The following is a 26,228-nucleotide window of genomic DNA, read 5'->3' on the forward strand; positions in this document are numbered from 1 at the left end:
CCTTTATATGGCCGCTGAGAGAGTTACATATAAGGCAAGGGGGTGCCCCAGGAAATTTGGCAGGGTGTAGGGTAAGTGGAGACACTATCATGGGCTAGATGGAGGGCTGTGAGCTACAGGGGGGTATGGGCTTTTACTCGTTAGGGAAGGGCACCGGATAAGGGGTCCAAGGCTGACTAATGGGTGGATCTGGGTGGGAGGCCTATCTGAACTAATGGATTATCCGGACTGTGTTTTTGATCAAGGGGAGGGTAAAGTGGATAGGGAGGCGGGGGGACGAGTGTGCTGCTCGACATGGACATGCTTGATGTTTGTTTTCATGATGATAAAAGCTAATAAAAATGTTTTTTAAAAAAGTACAAATGGGGAGGAGAGGTGTGTGTGTGTTGTTTTCGCAGCTGTCAAATAGATGTATAGCTAACAATTTACACAGAGTGGGCACCGGATCCACACCATTGCCTTTCTACCACTAATACGCGGCATAGTGTTCGATTTACCTTACGTATGATGTGTACTCATTTAGCTCATGAAAGGACTGCATTCTATATTGTTAAGTGAAAGATTGATGTAGCGATCTATTGAGAGGATAAATTGCACAATGTGCAACCAGGAAACCTGGACTCAAGTGCCAGCATCTTCACTTGAGCGCATTCTGTGATCCTGGGCAAACTTTTTATTTCACAGTGCCTCATTTTCCGTGAGCCAACCACGTGAGAGAGTTCTGTGACGTAGTGCAGTTCAGGATGTGCACTATACAAAAACGTCATTTTTGTCCAGTTTCACAGGTAATAATGTTGCTTCAAATATAAATTCATTAGCCGCATATACAAGTTACAACTCAGTCCCATGCTTTTGAATATAGTGAGGTCTGCTTCAACATTTCTCCTAGATAAAGGTGCCTAAAAGTTTTTATCTGGCCTTTAACCCTGCGAATGTTAAATGTCTCTTTCCCCTTTGTATGCCATAGCCAACACCGGAAACGATGGAACAAACACTAGTAAAACCTTTGTGATGAGGAACAATGAACCTGACCGCCTGGGCATTATGCAGCACTTAAGCGGTCCAAGGTCTGTTCATAACAGTAGGGTGGTCAGCAAACTACTTTGAGCACACGATTTGGTTTACAACAGTTTCAAAATGAATGGGAAGAACAACGCACAACTGTAGGGACGAAAGTCCCTGCTTAGGGCGGACAACTATGCAATCTGGTCCTTCCGTTTGACGCTCTAGCAGACCATAGGGCAGATTTACAAGCCCCTTACGCCACTTTTGCGTCACTTTTCCCATGTTAGCGCCTTAACTGCGGCAGCAATTCAGCCGTGGTGCGGGCGTTCTGAAAGGTGGGCGGGGCTGCGACGGCTGTTGGCCATTCGCAGCACCAGGGAGGGAGTGCTCCTGTCGGCCATTGGCCGACGGGAGCATGGAACGGGTTAAAAGTGACACAAAAGTGGCATAAGGAACTTGTAAATCTGACCCCATATGTTTTGGGCAACTAGAATCTCACCAGGGGTGCTTTTCTGCCCTAGCCTGCAATAGTATTGGAAACCCTGCTGTTGTGACCTGTGCACGCACAGACAGCAATCTTTGAATGCTTTTCTCTCATTGTTTATCATTACTTTTCAGTTACAAGATGGCTGTGATATTGAATGCAATGCATTGGAATATTGGGAAAGTAAACTTATTATATAGTACACTATAGGAACCAAGCATAAGTAAAGTCATCAACGTTGTGCATGTTAAATGACATATCTGTTGCCTTGTAAATGCTTATTGATCTATGTTTATGCTGCATTGGAATTTCTATTTCCTGAGCACTGGCTGACATTGCTTTGTGTCATCTGATGGCTCTACCAGGAGCAGCCCATCCCCGGCCAAAGTGGCGGGGCTGGCTGAGGAGAGAGGTGGCGAGATAGGAGATGGGAAAATAAAACGTACCAGCTACGCCGTCTCTCACATCACACGCTTTCTGGTTCTGGGACGGGCTCCCAGACTGCACTGTGGCCAATTCTGAAGCTGCATGAAAGCAGTGTCAGGATTTGCCTGCACGCTTGGTTTTTGCACTCCTAGGCCGACTAGTAACCTGTGCTAGCTCTCTCCAGCCCCAGCAACGCAGCTGGGGCTGGAGAGAGCTTCACTGCGCATGACGGTTTGGCCGGCCTAAGATGGCCTGCCAAACCCTCATGTGTAGTGAGGGGAGTGAACTACCACTCCCCCACCAGCAGTGTCATACCCTTGACCCGCCCCCAAGACTCATCAGAGTCCTGCGGGCGGGTCCAGGGGAAGTAAAACAAAACAATTTTAAAACGGGTTTAAAGCCCATTTTATTATTGTTTAATTTGAGAGTGGTGGCAGGGAGGGCTCTCCTCTACCCTAACGGAGGGGCCGCCACTGGGCTCTACTTTATTTTCCTAAGTGAAGGTCCTTTTTATGGTCTGGCTTGCTAGCTCAACTGTCGCTAGACACTTTTTTGATCATCACTAGAGAGGGACTTTGTCTATGACCACATGTTGGGAGCCAGGAGTACGCGTTTTGATTCAGCAGAAGTTGTGTGCTTCTACAAAAAAATGATTACCCTCCACACAGCTGGCATCATTTTGTTTATTTATCCAGCTGCCTGAGGTTGATCTTTCAGGACCACACACATGACATTGTAATGCTATTAAAGTATCTTATTAGATAACCAGATCATTTATGGTGTTTTTCTCTGGCAACAGCACAGATCGGAGGAGGGCAGTCATTAACCTACATGGATTTTTAGGGATGTCTTGACAGTGTATTTATAAGCTAATCCTATTGGCATTGCCATTGCTTGTTTCCCTTGTATTAGTAAAGTGACGAGTGTGGAGTCTCTGTACTCATGGCGGAATCCCCGCACAGAGCACTGCTGTGTGGAGATTCAACCCAAGTGCATAGATTCTGCCACGAGGGACGAGACTCCACACTTTACGAGTCGGAAGTCCCTTTGTAAATCGGGCCCTTTGTGTTCTTGATTCTCTACCAATAATTTTTAATACTTACATACATGTTTTAGTATGCATTGAATTTAGAGAGTATGTGCTCCAAGGTCGAGCACTTAAAGTAACACTGAAACGGTCCAATAGTAAAAGAACAAAAATAACTGAAAACCACAGATAAATAAAGTGGTACAGGCAAAGACACAGGAGTGGGGGTACAAAGACAAGATAGTGCTGTAAGTTCTGAGCAGATCCACGTGAATAACTAGTCAAAACAATATTAAGATCAAGGAGGGAGAAAGAATAAGGCTTTGAAATGGGGTGAGTTATTGACTACACCTGGTGAATACTGTTAATTCAGAGTGAGGTATTTACTGATCGCAGTTAATACCTCTTACACTGAATTCCGCCCCACAACAAAATGGAGAATTGAATGCAGAATTGTTGCTTTTTACATCAAACGCTGCACATATTGAACTTTACAGCGAAATTTTCCCACTAGATAATCTGACCAGGTTTGACCTACCAGATGTTGCCAGATGAAAAAATGCAAGGTTGTGGGAATGTCTACAGTGGTCTTAAATCTGGATTTGTGCACTAACAGAAGTTAAGACACATATCACATTTTCATTGGGAACCCGTAGTTGGGATCTAACTGTACGATTAAGAAAGATGGCGGAGCAGGAAACCACCTGCAAAAATAAGATGGGGCAAGGCGAGGGATACATTTACAAACAAGAAAGTGTAACTTAAGATGGAGGCGAAAAGGAAGCCAGGCAAAGTATGCATGGTAGTTTGAAGAGATTAGGGCCACACAATTTAAGAAAGATCAGATGGGGAGAAGATTGCAGGAAGGAAGAACACGAGGAGGTAGGTAGAGTACAGAAGTCAAGAAACAACCAGAGTGAGAATGAGAAATATATTTGTTTGGAAAGTAATGAAATGATGGATTTATGTAGAACAGCTGATAAGAGTATTATTTGCAATAGAACCAAAAGCAGTAATGTGTGCTACTTTGGTTACTGTATATTATCAGATCAATCATTTATATTTTAAACCCCTTTGAATAGTAGAGTGTTTTGAAAGTAGCGCTATAAGTATATATTTTACTATTTCTAGTAGTCGAAAGAATGATACAAGTGGTTGTACAGAAATAGTAGAGCAGGTAGAAATTGCATTGGTGCAGCAACTACTTCAACTGCAACTACTACTACTAATATTAAACGATAATGTTAAAATAAACCTCCTACTAATACTAGTGGTATCATATTATTAATTCCCATAGTAGTAATAGTAATTCAAACAATTGTGGAACTATTAATGGTTGTAAAAGTGGAGGAATCTACAGCAATCACTGACTTGTTAGAACTATACTAGACCATCAGCCGTTATGCAACCTGTATTTATCAGCAGTCTGAATGCGAATTACAAACATTTTTTTTTCATGTCCAGTTTTATGGCACTACTTTAAGTAGGTTGTCTTGTGCCTTGTATTTATCTTCCAGATGAGGCACCCGTCTATCGATTCTGGAAAGAGACTCCCAAAGCACTGGATCCAACCAATCCCAACGTGGGAACTGCACATATAGTGGAGACCACCGCCTACGCTCTGCTAGCAACCCTGTACATCAAAGACATCTCCTACGCCAACCCCATCATGCGATGGCTCACGGAGGAGCAGAGATTTGGTGGTGGATTTTATTCTACTCAGGTATCAAGCTTTAACAATAATGACATCCTTATAGTTATTATTATTAGTCGTAGTAGTATTACTACAACTATTATCATTATCATTGTTATTATGATTAACCCGTTTACCACGGCGGAATATCGGGCGTCTACGAAGTGGCCGGGCTGCGTCGACCAACGGTCATGCGCAGCACCCGGAAGGTAGTGCTTGCGTCAGCCGTTGGCCGCTGCTAGTACGGATTGGGTTAATAATAATATTACCAATAATAATACGCAACCACAACATAATAGTAATAATATTCTGTTTAATATAGTACTTTGTACAGCAATTATGGCATTTCTAAAAACTTAATGGTAAGCCCCGCAGTAGTTTAACATTCTAAATTGAGCGCGGGGCATCTTCCTCTGATGATTCCTCCATGCATTGTATGTCAATTTGTGCAGGAAGAATTGAATTGAATTGAATTTGAATTGAATTGAATTTGAATTTGTAGAGCACAAATTGCTGCCCTAATATGGAAAGTGGTAAAACATGAGGTTTTACCGCTCTGTAGGGAAGAAACTGCATGTTATTCCACATTAAACTAAGCATTTTGAGCAGAAAACATGCAGTTGATGGTATTTCCCCTGGGCTGTATATGCACCCACAAACACAGCTGCTCCCAGAATGATTGGCTTCAGGCCATCAGTCACAGATTGGTGCTCAATCTGTGGTAATACCCCCCAAACCGTGTATTGCAAACAGAATATGGAATAATACCCAAATAAAAAAAATGTTGCATGCAAATGGGGGCCACTTTATGATTATTAGTTTTACCACAGTTTTCTGCATTACTTATTAGAGGAGGTAATACCATTATATAAATTAACCTGCAAATCTGTTGTTTGATGCACAATACGCAGTAGTTTGGTAATATCTCTCTGCTGAACGTAGGAAGAAATCAATAAATGTGAAGTAATCCAATTAATAAATAGACATCACGTTTTTCAGGGACACTAAGAGCAATTCATAAAGTCACGCGCACTCCCAAGTGTCAAAATCCTGATCCTCAATCACAGATTTACGAAAAGTGGGATTATACCTTCGTAGACAGACTTACTCACACAAAAAAATTCTGCCAGTGATAGACATTTTACATGTGATTAGAACTGTTCATAGGATGGTTCTGGGTGTTCTACTGGGCCACCTGCAAAAGGTGTTGAACACCCTATTACTCTCACGTTTGTGGGAATTCGCACACATATCTGAGGTAGCTTTGCATCCCTCAGCTAAATCCCTTTTAATAGTGGGAAGGAGAGTTTCTGAGGTGACAATAAAGTTAATCAGTGCAAATATACTTACTGCATTTCCATCTGGGGCATTGCTTGTGTATTTGAGTGCTCCTGGAAATTTGTGACTCTTGCATATTTTCAGGACTAATCCAGGAATTCTGTAAGAATTCCATGAACATGTAAAATGTGTTCCAAAGCTAGAAATAATGATCTGGGAACACATTTGCAAATTTCTCAGCAGTCTCTTTGTGTGAATTGGGCCCTACACGAGCCTTTCATGGTAACTAGGACTGTGCATTTCCAATATCTGTAGCAGCCAATAATGTGCTTCATCGCCTTCCTGATATACCAGATGAGGTATTTGGAATCTCCCTAAGTGCGAACCAACCAGCTACAGAGATAATTTTCCTTCTTAAAGACAAAAGGTGGTTACTCTATTCTTAGTGATCCATTATTCAGTGAATATCAATCCCTTCGGAGAAGTTTATTTACTGATGTATTCATTGTGCTGTAAGTGGTGACACCAGCTTTACAGAGAACCCTTTGTCTTCTACTGTATACAGTTATTTTGTGCAAAACAAACATGCCATTTTCATAGACTGTTTAAGTAGATGCCTACGTGAAGCCCAGGTTATAAGTTCATGCCTAAAACCCTCTACTTTGCAGACGTAATCCTTCTTTCAAATGCAAGTCTGATTAACACGCGGAAGCTGTCTGAATAGTATATGTTACTTCAGGCTGCCTGTGTGATAGCTATCAAATTGCAGTATTTGCTTATAGTACATTTGTGTATATTTCCTCCATGATGTCAAATATTCAAGTCTAAGAAATTGATTGAGGTGTTGTTGGACCTGCTGGTTAAGGTTAATTCAGGTCTATAGTTCTTTAGCCAGCCATGAAATTCCTTGAGTCTCTGGTTGTCTCTTTACCAAATCAAGAAAATATCATCATTATGCCACTACCAAACTACTATGCTGACTAGGAAGAGGTTTGTATTTACATATATACTTATAGTCTAAAAATGTGTAGGATAGAAATTTGTAAGGTTTATCACAAAAGATCCACCCGCAATGTTGCCTTTCTTTTATAGAAAGAAGATGTCCTTAAACAAAAGCAGTGCCTTTTTAAAACAATGCAGGCACATTCTGAAATAAACAATGTTGGTACTTTATGGCGCCTCGGTCATCAAATACACCACCATTCCCTTGAAGAGCATGAGGATTCGTCGGGGTCATGTAGAACTATGTATGAGATGACATGGCCAGCATGACTGAAAATACTCCTCTGACTCGGAGTAAGAAAAATGAATAACTTTAGGATACCCTATGAGTTTTAAAGCACAACTTTCTGAGGAGGCTTCCTCCCTCCCTTGTCTGTCTCTCGACTATCGCCAGCTAACTCGTCCATCCAGTATTTCAGACCCAGACCAACCTCAGGCACGACTATCCACATCGTCAATCACACGTCTTTATTTTGGAACCCCTGTACAGAACAACTTTAAAAGGTATCACCCATTTTCTGCTAATTCAAGCCCCATGATGGTAAACTATTTTGAATTGTATGTTCAAGATTGAGATGTAGAAACAGACAAAGGTGTAATAGAACATTTTCTTTCCCAGGGAACCCTTAGATGGGGGAGGGGGATAATAAGGGGGCTGAGCAATTGCCCACTTTGCCCATGACTGAAATGTCGCTGCAACCACAGATACATTTGAAAATTGTTGACCCTCATTAGTGGGGTGAAACCTTGGACCATAGAGCACTGCAAGCTATGGATTTGTGCTTGGCCTGACTTGGGAGCTCTGGAACAAACTGTGTTGCAAAAGAAAAGCAGGTTCTTGATTCACACAAACCACTCTATATTTTCTGTTCATCGTGAGTATTGATTTAGTCACTTTGATTTAATTAACCAAGCTCATATTAAGCAAGCATTGTTCTGCCTCCCATTGATATCCCCTTTCCCTTTGGGTTTGCATAGGACACGCTGAACGCCCTGGAGGCGTTGGCACAGTACGCCATTGTCCAAAAGAAGTTAAAACTCGACATGGTCGTGAAAGTGGATTACAAGAAACATGGAAGTTTTCAGCGCTATGAGCTGAACAACGACATATATTTCTCAAAGCTCACAGAGGTAGGTTTAACTGTAAGAGTCCTAATGATGGGAAAGAATGGTGAAGTTACCATTGTACTTTGTACAAGAGAATGTGTGTCTGACTTTCCTGATTCTCCATTGTTTCCTGTTGACATTTTTTCCTCTGTATTGGTTATGATTTAGTGATCCATTTACTACAAATAAAGCATATTTGCGCTTAAATGACAGCTGTATTTTAGTCAGATAATCCCTCGTATAGAAGAGTCAAGTCTAGAAGACTTGGGGGACAAAGACATGATTTGCAACCTCCTTGATAGGGCTATGAAGAAAATTCAGAAGGCGGTCCACGTACCCAGCGAAAAGCGTCCTAGCAAATATGGCAATTTACCAAAGTGGAAAAAACCAGGCTCCTTTTACATTAAACTCCCGATCACCACCGGTACGAGACTACACCCAACAATTAGCACCACCTGTGCCCCATTCCAAAAGGCACCGTTATGGGACAGTCTATGCGGTACTTCCTAGGTAGCAAAGGGTGAGTGCATATCCCAAGAGCTTGTTTGACCCTGTGCTGACTTTGTACCATACGAGTGGACTTAAAGGGCACTTAATCGATGAGGTCCAAGAAGACCAAAACTGGTCTGGGCCTCCTTGTGTTTCTAACTGGAGGGGACTTGGCCTGGCAGTTTCTGGACTCTTTCTGCATGAGCAGGATCAAGACTGAGTTTCTTGTGTCTAGTCTCTGTCTAGAGTGACACAGTTGGTGAAAAAGAAAGGACTGGAATGCATCACCGACCAAACACCAGAGGCTGAGATTATTTATAGCATTCTTTTTTGTTCAGTGAATTCCTTAGGTGCAAGTGGAACAGGAATCAAGATATACCACTCTGATGAGGCCCAGGTAGCTCAAAACCAGTCTGAGATTGCTTGCATTTCTGGCTGTAGAGGGCCAGGCCTGGCAGCTGAAGCTGAACTGTTCCTGCAGGAGCAGGATCAAGCCTGATTTGTGTGTGGCTTGTCTCTGTCAAGAAATTCACAGTTGATGAAAAACCATGTACTGGAATTTGTCTAGAGCCAGTGGCTGAGATTAATTTAAGCATTCTTTCATCTTTTTGTTTGTTGCAGTAAACACTCTAAGCTAGATGACTATGGCCAGATGTGGTTCTGTGCTCACTGTGCCTTAGGACTTGAGCTACACCTCACAAATAAGGGCCAAGAGATCCACAGCTACTCTGGGATTCCTTGTGGTCCAAACTTGGTCTTGCAGTTCAGGCATTAGAACATTATCATGGCTGAATTGCCTATGGCTGGTCTCTGTCTCGAGGTCCACACTTTGTGAAAAATGATGGACTGGAATCTGGCGATTTTAGCGATCACCACCGACTGAGATTCATTTATGCCTTACTTCGATCACTTTGTTGTTTGGTGCATTAGATGCTTAAAGTGTACCAGCTATGCCCAGATGTAGGTTGTGACCACTGTGCCACAGGACTCAAGCTGCATCTCACTGGTAAACTCACCAGTGTCCCAGATTAATTCAAACATTCCTTCCATCACTTTGTTGTTTGATGCATGTTGGTAATATGGTACGAGTGCAATGGCAAATTGTATCCTTATTCTGCATATGACCATGCCTCCATGCAAATGAGAGAACACCTTTTTGGCATCATGTGTAAATTGTGAACCCTGCGTTAACTTATACAGATGGAGCATTTTAAGCATCTGTGATCTCTTCTGTAATGCAGACGTGTCAATAGGTCACACAGTACATCATCACAAGCCCGTTGTGCTCCGGTGGCAGTTCAGTAAACCCCAGGAGATTTTGTTTTGGTTGCAGAACATAAACATCTTGTGGCTCAATAATGTTGAACATCATGAAGGTGTGGGACAGTTCTTTACCTCCCTGTCCTTGTGATGAAATGGCAGAGCAATCCTTGTTGCATTTTACCTTCTTTTCCAACTTTTACCGTAAATGTTTTCAACTCTGCCTTAAACACACCTTGAAATTACTAGCCATTCATACATGCAGAGAGGCCTAAATATATCTCCAGATGTTATCTAGTCCAGACATTTGTTATAGAGTCTGTTATTTCCTTAAAATGTCCATCCGTTCTAGATGGTCCATGGAGGGGAGCTTGGTGTGAAGGCCTGCTGGGTTCTCTGTATATGCACTTTATTAGCTGTCTATTTTGCACAGAAATATGTTTTTTTTTATTGGTTTAACATGATTTTTAATGTTTATATGCTGTGAATAAATATGATTCACTGTATTTTATATTTAGATCTGGCTGTTATAGACGGGATAATCGATTGACAGTGACAGGCTTCCTTGAAACTACATGGATGGATTGTAATGGCTGCCTGCTATCTGTAAATAACAATAGGGTAACTGTTCCTAATAGAGTGTGTTTTCAGGTGGACAATAAGTACTAGGGAGAGGATCTTACTATTTAGGAGGTGGTGCCATCACACACCTGTAAGGGCGTCATGCTTCATCATCAGGCGTTTGCTCCTCGTGGTGCATGCTCTTTGGCAGAGATCTTTTATACAAAAATCCGTGATGGTGTGTGTGTGTGTGGGACATGTGAAATAGTGGGTTAAAATTACCATGGGGTACCCAAAAACCGATTTATACCAGGGTACCGCTGGTAAGGATAAAAACAATGTGTAAATTGTTAGCTCTTAATGAGGAGAGACAATTTAGTGATGAGTGAAAGTAGTGTGCCTCAATGGTCCAGGAGGGATCCTTGGCTTTTCATCATGACTGATGGAGAGGTTGAAAGAGAGTATGCCTACCCTTATTCAGGGTTGGGAGCGTGAGTGCAGGGATCAAATGATTACCAAACTGTCTTCACACACAATCCTTGGTTGAAAAATGGACCTATTAGATGTTGAACCTAATGTGGTTGTCCTATAATCCAGCCTGAAAGAGAGCGGGAAGATATTCAAATATTAAAAAGTACCCTGGGTTGCCCACAGGGAGGTAACATCACTTTCCATGCAGCATTTGTGAGTAAATATGCTTGGAGCGCAATGCAAAGTTCCTGTCATGCATAGTGTTACACACTCCTAGGTATATAGATGAGTGATATAGGTAACGTGTAATCGCAAAAAGTGGAAAGGACACACATACATATAAAGTTAACAAATAAAACAAGCAGGAAGCAGGACCTCTCTGTGGCTCCCTGTTCCCCCCTTATTGTGTATTTTGCTTGCTATCTGTGTCAATTTTAATACTGTATTGCACTTTGTAATGTTTTACTCTGCACTTTTATGAACTTTCTGTTAAGGATCGAATAAAGATTTTGAAACTAAAAACAGGTACAGCAGTGATCACTGAATAAGTAGAATGCATTTTATACATGATCTAACAGAAACTACTCCTTTCAAGATGAAATTGTCACTTTTTATTATATATGCTTCTTGCATGCACATTATAGTAAATTCTACGATAATTTACAGTATCGGTATGATGTTATCCAAATAATCTTCCTCTATGTTTTTTTGTTTAGATCCCTCTGAATGATGATCTTGTGATAAGTACCGGAAGTGGAACAGGCGTTGTATCAGGAAGTGTAAGCACAACATCTCCTCACACAATGAGCTCTCACCAAAGTTGGAAGCTGAACGGTCACTTAACCGCATGCGCGCTAGCGGGTTTTCCCGCTGCGCACTGAAATTTGAAAATCGCGGCTTTCGTGACAAAGCCAGCTCGTCATGCGAGCAGCGCAGGTAACGCCCATGACGAGCTGGCTTTGTCATCCGCATCGAAGGGGTTAAACAACACCTTTGATCACAATGGAGTTAACTATGAATCGTGAATATATTGACTGCATTGCGAGCATGTTTAGCATTTGTAAGAAATACTAATTTGTCACTAATGAACACTTTTATGAATGCTAAACACACAACCAGGGCAACTGGAAAGGCTCATTCTGTACATTGTGATACACCAATTGTCCTCTGTGCATTATAGTTTTTAGCATAGTATTAATATATATATTTTTTCCCTCTGATATGCAGGTCAGCACTGTATACCATGTAGTCAGTACCTCTGATGAGGTCTGTAACTTTGATTTGAAGATTGGGCTACGGAAGAGTTCAGGTAAGCCAGCTCCAGCAACATGCCCTGATAACAAGGAGCCAGTTCTGATTGTAATGAAATGATCACAAAAGCTGCATTTTTCTGTTGTGCATTATTCAAACATGTATAAGCCAATTCTCTAAAGCAACTTGGATATTTTTCCACTATGGTTGCATCTACATTTGGATCAAATTTCCAAATCCCTTGTAATTCACAAATAATTCTATGGGTCTTATTTAAAGGATTAGGTACAGACGTCAACCCAGTCAGGGCTTTGTGATATTTAAATTATTAATATCAGCGCTAATCTCTTTCTGTCTCCACACTCGACAACCATAGCGTAACCCCAGATTTAGGGATGACTGTTTAAATGGCTTTCAATAATCTCTAAATATTATATTCCAATGGGAGCACAACCTAGGCATATTTATATTTCCCAGCTCTATTGCTTGGATCATTAGAAGAATAGCTACACTATGGGTGCTCTTTATGTATGTATGTATGTATGTATGTATGTATGTATGTTTGTATGTATGTATGTATGCTTGTATGTATGTATGTATGTATGCATGTATGTATGTATGTATGCATGCCTATAAATATGTAAATGATATTTCAATAGCATGAACCTAGCCAAAATGCAGTGAACTGCTGTACCTGGTTAAAGGCAAGCTTAAAGTCAACAAGTTATAGGAAAGCTTGGGAAAGATGGATGAAAACTGATGTGAATGACCCGGTTGACACCATATGGCTTTAGTGACATCATATTTCATCGCTTCTGGTGCTCTCTTGCAGCGGCTTTAACAGCTTTGAAGTCTCTGGATACAGTCAGACTCTTGGGATTATTCTACAGGTGCAGAATCTGTAGTCAGATAGAGTATCCACCAGAAATATTGATAAACCTGCAAATAGGGTTACATGACATTGTAATGCTGCTAAAGTGTCTTAGATAACTAGGTAATTCACGGTACTTGTATTTGACTGGCAGCAGCACAGATGGGAGGAGGGCAGCCATGAGAAATCTAGTGGAGTTTCAGCCCCTCACCCTCATCATTAACTGTAGACTTCAGAGTGAAGTGTTCTGTTTGAGAGCAGTATGGGGTGCCCAGGGCTACTCTAACCTACATAGATTTTGAGGTCAACTGGCACTTTACCTTCTGTGATCAACAAAAAAAGCTTGCAGAGTTCTGCTGACAGAGGAGCTTAGGCTCTACCCACATATTGGTTTCCCTGAGGACAGAATTTGACTGGGTCAAATGTGTGTGCTTCCACTAAAAGGCTGATGTTCTCCATTTTTGCTTGTGGCTAGGCTTATACCGCAGGACTAAGTTGGTTATGGTGGCAAGGCAATGATCATGGCAGTAAGTGTGGTCTGTTTATTATGAAATGTTATGATAAAGGCACCAGACCTGACGTATTTAGAGGGAAAAGGCATATGTTAAAGTTAATATGTATTTAAATGTGGATTGTTATTACTCTATATTAAAGGCTATAGATGTTTTTTTTTGTTAATTGGAATCAGATTACTGTACTAGGTAATGGTTTTGGTGTTGGTTACTCCATGTGAAAAACTGTGGATATAGGTTTGCTCTGTGAGAATCTTTGTTAGAATTAATTTTAATTAACAACAAGAGAGGGAGGATTAGAAAAGGATCACTCCTATATCCCCAATCAGAAATACAAGAAACAACTAAGGAGTGACTTATTGGAGCCTTGGACACGAAATTAGAGTCAGACAACCCTTTGTTAGAACCCTTTCGGTGAGATAACATTTTGCTTCGTCAACTGTAAATTTTCATAACTTTCTAATTCTGATGACCAGCTGTGGACCTGATTGGTGCATGGGGAAACATTATGTCTGATGCCAAAGGTCTGGTCTGCTTATTAAGAAACGTAATGGCAAAGGCTGTTGGTCAAGCTTATTATTTGTGGAAAGCATTTGCTAAAGCCAATGAATGTTTAAAACGTGGTTGTTATCAGATTGTGTTGCAGGCTACACACAGATCTTTTGTGACGTGTAATCTCACAGGTTACCTTCGTAGGCAAGAGTTTGGCTTTGGCCACATATTCTGACAAGCCCTAGGGGTTTCACTGTGATGATTCTTGTTAGGCCCTGTTGAGAGGGGTTAAATATTATTTTTCAAGCTTTATTTTCCTACATAATTGTAATTTTAGAACTGTATGCATGATATTCATCAGTTTATGTACACTTTAATAGACTGGTGTACAGCAAGTGGTAAAAGCTTCATTGGTTCATTAGAAAAAGTTGTGCCAGATTTCATAATAAACAGATAAGAAATGAATCTGTTTAGTATGAAATGTTATTAGAAAGCAAGTAGGCCTTACCCACTAACAGCCGTTGCCACGCATGTGCTGTTAGTTCGCTGTAGCACATTCATAGCAAGAGCTGTGAAAAGGGGCTGAAGTCAGCCCCTGGCTCTTCCTGGCTTGGCTGAACTGCTTTTTGTAGTTCAGCCAAGCCAAGGAGACCCAGGAGCTGAGCGGCATTCCCCCTCCCTCCTTCTGATGAACAAGTGACTCTGAGCTAGGGAGGAGGGAGGGGAAGGTGCTCTGCAGTACAGCCTGGTTTCACTTTCCTCTGCTCACTCCATATATTTTGGAGAGGCAGGGAAAGAGATAGGCAGAGGCTGTTTTTTAGAACTTTGAATTGTTGACTGCAGTGGAACTGATGAAGCGGACGGTCATAATAATCAAACGATGCTGGTCACTTATGACATACAATCATATCTAAAAATCATTGAGACGATAGAAGATAGACTTGTTTTAACATGTTTTATATTGGACATATTCCACCGTTAGTTCAGTTTTCCAGAGATAAATGATTGGTCGCAATATCTTTGTAAATGTCCCCTGTCATGACATATCACTACAGACAACAAGGCATGCTGTCCTATTCTGTAAGTTCTATAATGAACAGAGAAAGAGTTGGATTTTACCAATACCTGTGTCTTATGGGTTCAGACGGTGCCGGCCTGCTTTCTTATTTTCACAGTCTCTACCCAGCGAACACATAAGTTTCTTTACGGCAAAGTTTTTAAAAAGTGTGATTAGATGTAGAAAGACTTTTTAACATGAATATATTATGGTGCTCTAAAATTTTTATACTATCTATTTGTGATATTTATACTGTTTTTAACCTTTCGTAATAGAATATCTTTTTTCTTGTATAAGCTTTTATGGTTTCAAACGAAGAAATCAAATAAAGCTTAATTTGATTTGATTTAAGTGCAGTGGGCTTATACTAGTTCATATAGGCCGCTACTGCTCCATTTTCTTCAGTGCAGCTCTCAACATTCAAATGTTCTAATATAGCCTTATAGCTCGCCGTAATGGGTTATACCATAGTGGGCTATTAAAGGCCCACTCCAGCGTAAAAGGCCTGAGCTGAAGGCGAGGGCTTTAACAAGGGAGCTGGCTTTTAATGGTCGGTGTAGCCTAGCTACGTAGAGCTATAATGCTATTAGAACATTCCGCCACTAGGGGGCAGAATGTTCCAATAAATAAAACAAAGACCTGAGTGAGCCAGAGCTGACTTATATCCCCTCGAGCTCCATGAGGTCTTTGTTCACAGCAACATCTATGAACAACAAAGTTCGCAATGTTGGAACTCTGGGCTTTTACCTGCCATTATATGTCTTGAGCTACTCCATTTCCTCAATGGAGCTCCCAACCTTCCACTGTTCTAATTTGTATTAAATCCTTAACATAGATATTTTGTTACATGGAATCTCACAGATTATTGTAGTAGCCAAGGGTTTTGGTGCTGGATATCCTGCCTGACACCCATGGGAGATTTCCACTGTTGGAATGCTTGATAGGCCCTTTTAGAGGAGACAGTATTTTGCTCTGCGAACTGCAATTTTGTATACTATGATTTTATGATTGTATGCCTGATAGTTGCCTTGTGAGAAAGCTTGCACTCAGTACAGGAAGCTTCAGTTGGTTATGGTTGCAAGCCAATGATAAAAGGTAAAGGCCTAATTGGTTCATAACAAACAATATGTACGATGCCAAAGGTCTAACCTGTTTATTAGGAAAAGTTGCAGGCATGACATTTTGATTGTAATAAACATAGGTCAATAGACATTTAAGGGTGGATTGTTATTTCTCTGTTTTAAAGCCACAGATAGGTATTTTGTTATATGAAATATCACTGATTGTCTTTGTTTGTTTCAGTTGTTCGGTGTAAATCCATTAAGTAGTTTTCGAGAAGATAAACAAATCCAAATTTGTATATCTACGACTGCGAAGCATTTGCAAATAATGATGAGCTTGTGCATAGATCTGCAGCGCTCTGATTGGCTGCCAACGTTTCAACCAAGAGGTGTTATCAGCCATCTTGGAACTTGGCTTCCGCTGAGTACCAAAAGAAATACGCAAAAAAAAGGGGGGGCAGGGTGCGAATACCCTAACCCCCTAGCTTTGGTCCAGGGGGCCCATTGGGAACCCGCAGGGCAAAAAAGCATTTTTTTTTAATTCACAGTTAAGTTTGCTGTTAATTTTTAAAAAAAGTGCATTCTCCCGCTCTTGTTATGACTGTAGCCGAAAACAGAAAGAGTAAAAATAAAGGCAACAATGAGCAGAAAGAGGGAAAATAGAGATCAGAAATGAACAAAACAGGAAAATAAAGGTCAGAAAGGAGCAGAAGGAGGCAAAATAGAGGTCAGAAATGAGCAGAAAGAGGTCAAATAAAAGTCAGAAACGAGCAGAAAGAGGCAAAACAAAGACCAGCAACAAGCAGAAAGAGGCAAAATAGAGATCAGAAACAAGCAGAAAGAGGCAAAATAGAGATCAGAAACAGGCAGGAAGAAGCTAAATAAAAGTAAGAAACAAGTAGAAAGAGGAAATATAAAAGTCAGCTATGAGTCGAAAGAAGCAAAATAAAGCTCAGAAGTGAGGCGAAAAAAAGCAGAAAACAAGCAGAAAATTAGCAGAACCCACTCATGCACTCATTCACCCACTCACAGAACAACTCAGACACTCACAGCTACTCACAGACCCACTGAGACACTCATGCACTCACTCACAGACTGACTGACACACTCATGGAGGCACTCGTAAACGCATATATATGTCAGTCGCCATGGGTTAGTTATAGTTGGAAATGTATTTTTTGTACCGCTAATAGCTTTGGCACTGTTTGATGTTGAATCTTCAATAAACTTATTGACTAGTATGCAAAAGGACATTTAGGTGACATCGGTCAAGCCGGGTGCCGAGAAAAAGAGGGGGGTCTTAAAACTTGTTATACCTATTAAAGTTTTCCATATGAACTTTAGGCACAGCTACAGCTGAAACCGTTAAACAGATTTACACCACATTTGGCAGAAAGCTAGATTTTGGTCCAAAAATAGTGCTTTATTTTCGATTTAAGGAAAATCTGTTCATTAGTGTTTGAGCAATTAATGCTCAAAAACGTTGTATATTTCATGCCATGTAGGACCTGTTACAGCTGACAGGTATGCTAAGATCTGATTGGCTGCCACCACATCAGGCAGGAAGTGTTGGCTGCCATCTTAGGAGTCGGGACTCAGTCTTGAGTCCTAGAAAAATGTTAAATAAAGACACAGGAAGCAGGGTAGGGACCCTCAAGGCCGCAAATTTGCAGCAAAAATGTAAAAAAAAACGTGGGTGAGGCTGAGATGCCCTGCAGTAAAAAGCAAGGGAGGAAGGCTGCCAGAGCCTAATTAGGCCCCAGGGATCCTATGCCCCGGGCCAAAATGTAAATAAAAGGTGATAGGGGGCCTCACGGCCCCCCTCTCCACGCTTAAAAAAGGACCTGGGGACCCCATGTCCTGGGGCCATAATTGTAATTAAAAGTAGGGGCGTGTGGTCCTCCTCCCTGAGCCATTAAACACCATGAGCCCCATCCTCCGGGGCCGGCGCAGTTACTGTGTCCCGGGAAGCCCACCGCGGGACACAGTAGTTTCCCTGTCCACAGCAGCGTGGGCAGGGAAACATATGTTTGCTCCTGGCCGGAACGTTTTTAAGTCTCCTGCCAGATGGAAGAAAACAAGCAAGTCTGCTTCCACCTGGCCGGAGATTTTATAACGCTCCAGCTGGCTGAGAGCAGACTTCTATGCTGTTTCTTTGTCCAAACTCTTGCCAGCCGGGAAACCGAATACATATTGCTCCCTCCCGGAGGGAGCAAGCATTGATAGGTTCCCCCTCTGGGAGAGAGAAATGTTATCTCTCGCATCAAACGGGGAGGAGACTTGGTCCTTGGGGGACCTGCAGCTCCTCACACCACCCGCAACATGTTTCTTGGTGGAGCCCTGGGTGGGCAGGGCCACCCGCCTATAATAAAGAGAGGCCCTGGGGCATTGGGTCCCTAGGGCCCAAGAAGGCTTTTGGGAGGTGAGCCATGTGACCTTTTCCCCTTTTAAGTATGATATGGCCCCCAGGGGGTGGGGACCATGGGGCCTGAGATGGCCCCTTCCCCTTTTTTGTTGAATTTGGCCCAAGAAGATGGGGTCCCTGGGGCATAATAATGCTCAGGGAGAGGGCCACATAGACCCCCTCTCCTTTTTAATTGAATTTGAACCCCAGGGATGGGTCACTGGGGCACAGTAAGGCACGAGGGTGCGGGCCTCTTACCTGTAATCGAAGGTCCTAAATTTAAGTTGAGCGTTATTTATTGCACATTATAAATAATTATACAATGGGGTTCATTATTTATTGTTTGCAATGAATAACAAATATCACAAGTTTGTGGGGAATAACATGTGGATTTTGGTGTTTAAAGCACGAAAATCCACATGGTAGGGTAAATACCACATTATTTCCCCTGTGAAAATTTGACAAGCTTAACCTGTCAGAGTTTAAAGACAGTTGAGATATTTAACACATCTCATGACTATTGAATACATTAAATACAGCCAAAGTCGTAATTGTGACCCATTTATATATAGGGGTTTACGCACAGGTCAGAATTTACAAGCCCACTTGTAATCAAGGCCTAAGTGTTCTTTAATGGGTGTCCAAGCCGGGCACCAGGGCACCCCCAGATAATTTAGAGAGTCCCTGGGGGAAGGGGTTTCAGGGCCACAATAGACTCAGCGAGTGGAGACCACTCAGCCCCTCCTCCTTTTAAATGGAATTTGGCTATGGGAATGGGGTTCCTGAGGCCTATCAAAGCTTGGGGAGGCGGGCTGCATGCCTTAATATGTATATGTTTGGATGGGGTAACTGGGGCCCTAAAGCCAACCCCATGCTGTAACGCTGTGCGGCATATGGTTGGATGCCTGCAGGATGGCTGGCTGTCTTCACATGGATTGGCACATGGCCTCGTTACCGGCCAGGCCCTGTGGCCAACCCTCTGCAACGCACAGCCAAAGGCCCTACGCAGCATGGGGTTGGCTACCTGTGGTGGGGGTTGGCCAAAGAGCCTGGCTGCAGGTCAGATCCTGTGGCCAACCTCTCATTGCACACAGCCGAAGACCGTGGGCAGCATAGGGTTGGCTCCCTGTGGAAGGACCTGGACACAGGCCAGGGCTGTGGCCAACCTCGAAGCGTGGGGTTGGCAGCCTGCAGCTGGTTTGAAGCGGGCCTGGCACGGTGAGGGGTTGGCTTCACATACGGTAACAAAATATTACTTTACGTAAAAAAAAACCTTAGTAATTCACTTACAAAAACAATGATTAAAGTAAAATAATAGGTGAAATGTTCAATAACAACGTAATGTTTTAAACACAAAAAAACCTGAAATGCATCAATTATAGTTATCTCAGGCCCTCGCCATGCAATGCTAATTACCCCACATATTACATCACTCATGATATCTTCTATGACATCATTGATATTATCACTGCAACGTTTGCAATGAAATTATTGATGAGAAAACTGTGAATGCTTCTCTTTTTTTGGGGTATTTCTCAAGAGGTTACTACAGCTCTCTTGGTATGGCTAATGGGTCCCTTGCTTGCCGCTCATATCATCTGCAGTGCACTGCATCTCACATGCCCAATTCCTCTAAACTTGGAGACCACTATAGAATGCCAGTTTCCATTGTGCGTTATTGTTTAACCATTCCAAGATGGCCTACACATTGGCTGAAAGTTCCATGCTAGGATTTTTTAAACAACTATAGACAATTTACAATGCATCTGCAAAACGGACACCACAGTATGTTTAGGTTTTTTTCTGCAAGCATGCCCACCTATTTAGATGGCAGCTTGCTTTAATTTTTTTACTTGTATTCTTTTAATTTATTTTGCATACGTTGTCGAGTTTGTGTGTGTTTTATTGCAGTTGTGCCAGAGGGTGAATGGAAGAATGAGTCAGTGGATTTATGAATGGACGCATGAATCAAAAGGTGTGTGACAGAGTGCATGTATGAGGTTGTATTGAGTGCCTAAACCCATTAACAACACAGAAGGCAATTGCCTGGGCGGCACAAATTTTGCACCCCCCTCCACCCCCCCCCCCCCCCCTGTGCGGCAGAGTGCCTAGCTACGCCACTGATTGGCAGTGCCAATACTTGTTTATTTTTACATTGACCACTCATCTATTTGTAAGCGCTTTATTACGAGGAGGAGTATATAATTATACTCAATAAAACCTCTGCTTCTGAATAAGTACAAATTGTGGTTATTTCTTTTTTTACACCAGTCCCTGAACACATTTCTTTCCAAATTTTCCACTTGTACGTTTACTTATCCTCTGAGGCACCTGTCATTGTTGGAGGCTTGGCACAAACATGAAAGGCAGAATTTGAAACATGTTCCTTCGTGTGCAGTGATCACTGCCAAAGCATGCCAGGAATGCAAGGTGTATGTCATTGTATGGAATAATTGAATGATGGAAACATAGTAGATGGAACGGCATGCATATTGCAATGTATATGATGTTTAATTGAAGGACTGATGGAAATGGGAGCGGGAAGGCTAAGACTAAAATAACATGTCGAGGTGACTGGGGGCTAGTAGCCAACGTTACACGCATCATTCAGTGTCTCCACATTGGAGTTCAGTAAAAAAGAAAATAATGTTTACATTGAGCCCTGTCTCATGTCTTTCTCTGCAGACCAAAGGTCCAAAAGGCAGGCCTTTGAGAAGCAACTGGAACCAGAAACCAGGCACCTCGAGGCGTGTGCAAAGTAAGTACTTCCATGGACTCTACACTGTTTGTATAATTTCTTTACTTTATAAGGACTTTAACTCTGCAAGCTTCAGGGTCTTCTGCCTGCTAGATCTTGAGTTGTCTACTGGCCCAGCAGACAACTCTATGCACTGCCAGGAAACGCCGTCTTTGCAATTCCTGTCAATGTAGATAAATGTGACGGATGTCAAATACCCTCCCAAAGTTTGTCATTGAAAAATAAAAAAAACTAGAGGCACTCTCACCCTGCAAGTTTTCTCCCATGGTGTGGGGGAATGCTTTTAAATGTATTGTCTTCACCACAAGGAATATTGTTTGCAGTGATGGACAGCACTGACTGCCTTGAGCCATAGCAGGATTTTTTGTGCTGACAGTGACTTTTACTCTGTTGACATAAGCCTTGTGGTGCACCAACCTCTAAATCGGGCAGGCGGGCCCAGAGTGTGTCTGTCAAGGTACTCTGCCATGGATTACCCTGTCTGCCAAACTCCAAATCAGGGGCTTAGTCAAGAATTGTGTGCAAGTCATGCAGGTAAACATAGATGCACACACAGACAAACACACACAATCCAATCCCTTGAAACTATTCAAGAAGTGGCAAAACTGACAGGTCTGGCTTTACTGTGATAATGCATGCAGAGACAAGCATGCACAAATGCAGTTTTCACATGTTAGCACATTAAAACCGGATGTGGTAACTTTGTGAATGTTTGTTATTAATGGACCCAGTACTGTTTGAGTGGTTCTCCTTTGAAGTGGAGAAGTGTGGCTCACTGGTTAGAGGAGGCAGACCTGGAAGCAGAGGTCAGCCCGGGACCAGGGTTCAATTCCCGGCTCGGCAAGGTCTTGAGTCCTAAAATGTCCATGAACTCGACAATTCTCGCTCCGGTGCCTACTTGATTCACGGGTTCACAATCTGCGACTCTGGGCAATAGCTTGCTTAATCTCCACAACAGCCCCTCGTGGTGGGATGCCTGGCTTTCACCTTGCGGATACCCTGCTGGGGTTATCTCACAGGGGAATACCAGGACGGGTTCCCTAAGCAAGCGCTTAGAGACCGGTTGGTGATTTGCGCTATATAAATTCCTGTACTTTTACATGAAGACATTAGAATGGTTTCCTGTAAAGGACATTTCCCAACAACAACCTTAGATTTGTTGCCCTTAAATATAAATAGGTCTCATTGAAAGTTCAGGAGGCTAAGTAGTAGAAAAATCCATTTTCTAGGAAGTGAGAAATCCATCTTTATTCTTGTGTATCTGGGTGTAAACCAACAAGCTACCAGCCACTTTAGGAAGTGTTAAAAATCAAACCACCCGCTACGCAAAAAAACTCAATTGTCCCTGTTCACAAAAGTCACATTTTGGGTTTCCAGTGAGGCCTTTTATCTGTCTGGCTCCTGGGATAGTTAGTAGTATATCGATAAACCTTTTTTTGTCTGGAACAGACATAAAAGTTTGACAATCATACATTAAAGGTACACATACATACAATTGTAAATTATTCAAAGCATAATAAATAATCATTTGAAAACAGCTCAAAAATACTTTCCCTAATTCCCATAAAAACATTGGTCATTTAGTGCCTAACTGGCAAGACATTATACATGTTTTGTAATGTAATGTAATTGCCAATTTGTATCGTGCAACAATCGCTCCAAGGAGCATCTAGGCGCCCGTGTAAGGTCAACCAGATGTCAGGTTGCCTCTCTGCTTACTTGACCAGATCCGGAATCACACTAGGCTTCTGGCAGTTGTATCTTGGAGATTAAAAATCCAGGTTTTTAGGTGTTTACGAAAATCTGTTTCCTTGTCCAATACTCTCAGATGTGGGGGGAGAGTATTCCACGCTTTTGCACCCAATACCGCCAGGGACTTGCCCCCTCAGGTTTTGAGTCTGACCCTGAGAGATAAAAAAAATTCTATACTATGAACATAATCTCAAGCACTGTCTTTCACCACAATAGGATGTAAATGTATATATTTATACAGTGGCTTAACGTTTGGGAAGCCCAACTGTTACCAGTTAAGATTTGGGATAAGCCAAAATATTTTAAAACAAAGCTGTTATGCTTTATCCAAACATACTTATTGAACATTTAAAAACAACATTGAATACATGTTCCTCAAATGCTCAGCAAGTGCGCTGCGCTTAGACCATCTTTTAACAACCAGTAGTGCACATAGCCAAAATTGTTGTTTGCCAGTCATGGCCCAGGGTCATATGTACTATTGCTCTGCAATTTCAAACCTAAGTTTTTTATCTAGGTGGCTCATCAGGTGGTAGAAGGTTTGGAACTCAGATGCTTTACAGCACAATCTATTATACTCAATAAACCCAAGCCCAGCTAACACTATGTGCCTGATTTAGAAGAAGATGGAAAGTGGACATTTGCCAAAAATAGCGGCTATCCTGTCTGCCCTTCTCTAAGTTCCTCTGCCTCATTTAGAATTTAGGGAACACGGTTTTCCTGATGATGGAGCAGCTGCTGCCTCCACTATTGGGAAACCCACTGGGCATGTGCAGTTCGGTGGGATTGGCACCGAAAAGTGATAGTTGTATTTTTTCCCTGGGAACATTGACTTAACTGAACGAGGCATGATCTCAACAGCAACACAAAGTGGTACAAAAAAGTTTAGATCTAAATAAATAGCTGGGTTCAGTGTGAGAATCTTGGCCATACTTTTTGCCTCCTCACAGTGGTAGGAACTGATGACTTGTGGCCTCCAACAATAACTTACCACCTTATATTTAACATCCTAGGTTGAGACCTAGAAGTCTTATTTTAAAATCCTCTCAAACGCAATGCAGAGTCTGTATGGCATTATCAGATACAACATTCCGCTGTCCGTATAGTCGTACTTGGGGTTAGGATGGACAGCAGCATACATCTCTGGTCTCGGCTGTACACCACAATTCAGGTAGTGACCCCTTAGATCAGCACTAAGGAAAGCTGGACTTTGTCTCTTAGGCTTGTTAAACAGTTTCTTAGCAATCTGCGTTCTTCTCTTGTTCACAACAAGACAAGTCTTTTCCTTAGTTCTTTGAATCTGGTCCTGATACATGGGATCGTAGTTAATCATATCCCACTGAAAGTACAGTTCAGTCTTTTGGGACCAAAGATTTTATTATGTAATCAGAGCTAATGCTTCTTTGGTAAAGTCAGACAACCTACAATATCTCTAGAGATTGTGGATTTCACTCAGACATTTTGAAGGCTGATGACCAATCTAATACTTTTGGTTGGATTTCATTCGTCTTCTGCCAGAGCTCCCCACGGTTGGTGGAAGGGTCCTTAGCAAATTTTCTTTGTTCGTGTGTTTGCACTTGTCTTGCCTGCAATTGATTAAACGAAAACAGACCTCACAAGCAACTGCCTCCAATATTATGGAAAACACTGCAGAATCCCTGAAAAAAAGTTTCAGAAGTACCTAATAAATGGTACAAATCATTCTCGGTGTCTTTAAAGAGAATTAAAAGGCTTCAAATAGAAGACCCAAGGTAGCCTGAAATCAAAAGTTAGAAAATGTGATTAGGGTTTTACCCAGTGATAAGGGATAACGATAATAGGAAGAATGAATTTTAGAAAACGTTTTTTATTAATTAGAGGAACTTCTATCAGTATTGATGCACTGCTGTTTCTCTAAACATCCATCCTCACACAGAAGGTGAATACTGTTTTTTTGCCTATATGGCCATATTATGTTAAATGCAGACTTCAAGAGCTTTTCTAATTTACTAGCTAATTGGCGCGGTCCTCTATCAGCAAAAGTAATAATAATAATTATGATAATAATAATATTTATAACAATAATAATATTCATAATACTAATATTATTAACCCGTTCGCTGCTTCTGTCAGCCAACGGCCGTCGCAAGCACTACCTGGCTAGTGCTGCGCACGTCTGTTGGCCGACGCGGCCCGCCCACTCTTTAAATCTGACCCGGTAATGGGGTTAATAACAACAATATTAATGATCATAATAACAATAATAATTAACAAAATGATAGTGATACTGCTACTACTAATAATGATATAATACTGAACACTAAATTGTATTGAACTCAATTGTTCTCAGTTATTCTTCTTCTTCTTATTATTATTAGTATTAGTAGTAGTAGTAGTAGTAGTAGTATTTATGGTAGTAGTGGCAGCAGTAATAATAATTGCCATAATCATCCTCATGATAAGGTCATGTGTTAGTGCGGTAAGTAACAGACAATATAACCACCCTACTCAATCTATCAACCTCAAAAGGATAAAAAGCTGAGTCAGCCATGCCTGGGCCCTGTTCATCACTTCCAACTCCCAGCAGGGAGTGGTTAACTTGATGATATACCTTGCTAGGCTAAGTAGATATTCAGTCGCTTTCTTCCATTTCCAGGTATAAACCCAACGAGAGGGATGGATATTTGGAATCCGGCCAGGCTGTAATGCAGATAGCATTGGTTAGCGGATTGGAAGCCATGGAGCAGGACTTGCAAGTGGTATGTATGTCATTCTATTGTATCACTCTGAGTTTCACTATACTATTATATAACTTCAAAAGGTTATCAATGTACAAATTTAGAACATTCTAATAAAGCATATTTCTAGTGGGAAAATTCTTGAAAGTTAAGATATTTCTTATGAGTTGATTAAGGGTTTGGAAGGTTGTAGATCTGCACACCATTGCAGTGGATCAAAGTGGTTCAAGCCATCACTTGAAGAGTCCAAAAGCAGAGAAACCACTGACTAAACATGCCAATGTGATCTCTTATAGCTTATGTTCCATCAGTATTCCTATGCCATGGAAACGTATCCCGCAGCGTAAGAGTATGTAGTCAGTAAACCCAAGGGCGGTCTATCTAGTCTTTCGGACATCCTGGGGTGCTTCCCAGTATGTTGGAGACACTATCATTAATGTGATGAAAGTTCACATAACGTGTATTTGTAAAGCGAACTTTCACCCAGAAGGGTATATTGGTGTTGAAGAACAGACGTTTATTGTTACCCAACTCAATGGTACCATTCTTT

The 26,228-nt window shown here is 41.7% G+C and overlaps 1 protein-coding gene across 2 annotated transcripts in view; it reads left to right on the plus strand.

Moving 5' to 3' along the window:
* C5 (complement C5) overlaps window positions 1-26,228 on the plus strand; it is a 352,588-nt gene that overhangs the window by 287,564 nt on the left and 38,796 nt on the right. For both annotated transcript variants that reach the window (XM_086920988.1, XM_086920987.1), the window contains 6 exons: window positions 4,460-4,665; window positions 7,894-8,046; window positions 11,520-11,582; window positions 12,031-12,112; window positions 21,137-21,209; window positions 25,597-25,699. In XM_086920988.1, coding sequence (XP_086777114.1) covers window positions 4,460-4,665; window positions 7,894-8,046; window positions 11,520-11,582; window positions 12,031-12,112; window positions 21,137-21,209; window positions 25,597-25,699 — 680 coding nt within the window. The remainder of the gene's footprint in view (window positions 1-4,459; window positions 4,666-7,893; window positions 8,047-11,519; window positions 11,583-12,030; window positions 12,113-21,136; window positions 21,210-25,596; window positions 25,700-26,228) is intronic.

This window comes from Lissotriton vulgaris, chromosome 5, assembly GCF_964263255.1.
Source record: "Lissotriton vulgaris chromosome 5, aLisVul1.2, whole genome shotgun sequence".
In the NCBI taxonomy this organism is placed as follows: domain Eukaryota; kingdom Metazoa; phylum Chordata; class Amphibia; order Caudata; family Salamandridae; genus Lissotriton; species Lissotriton vulgaris.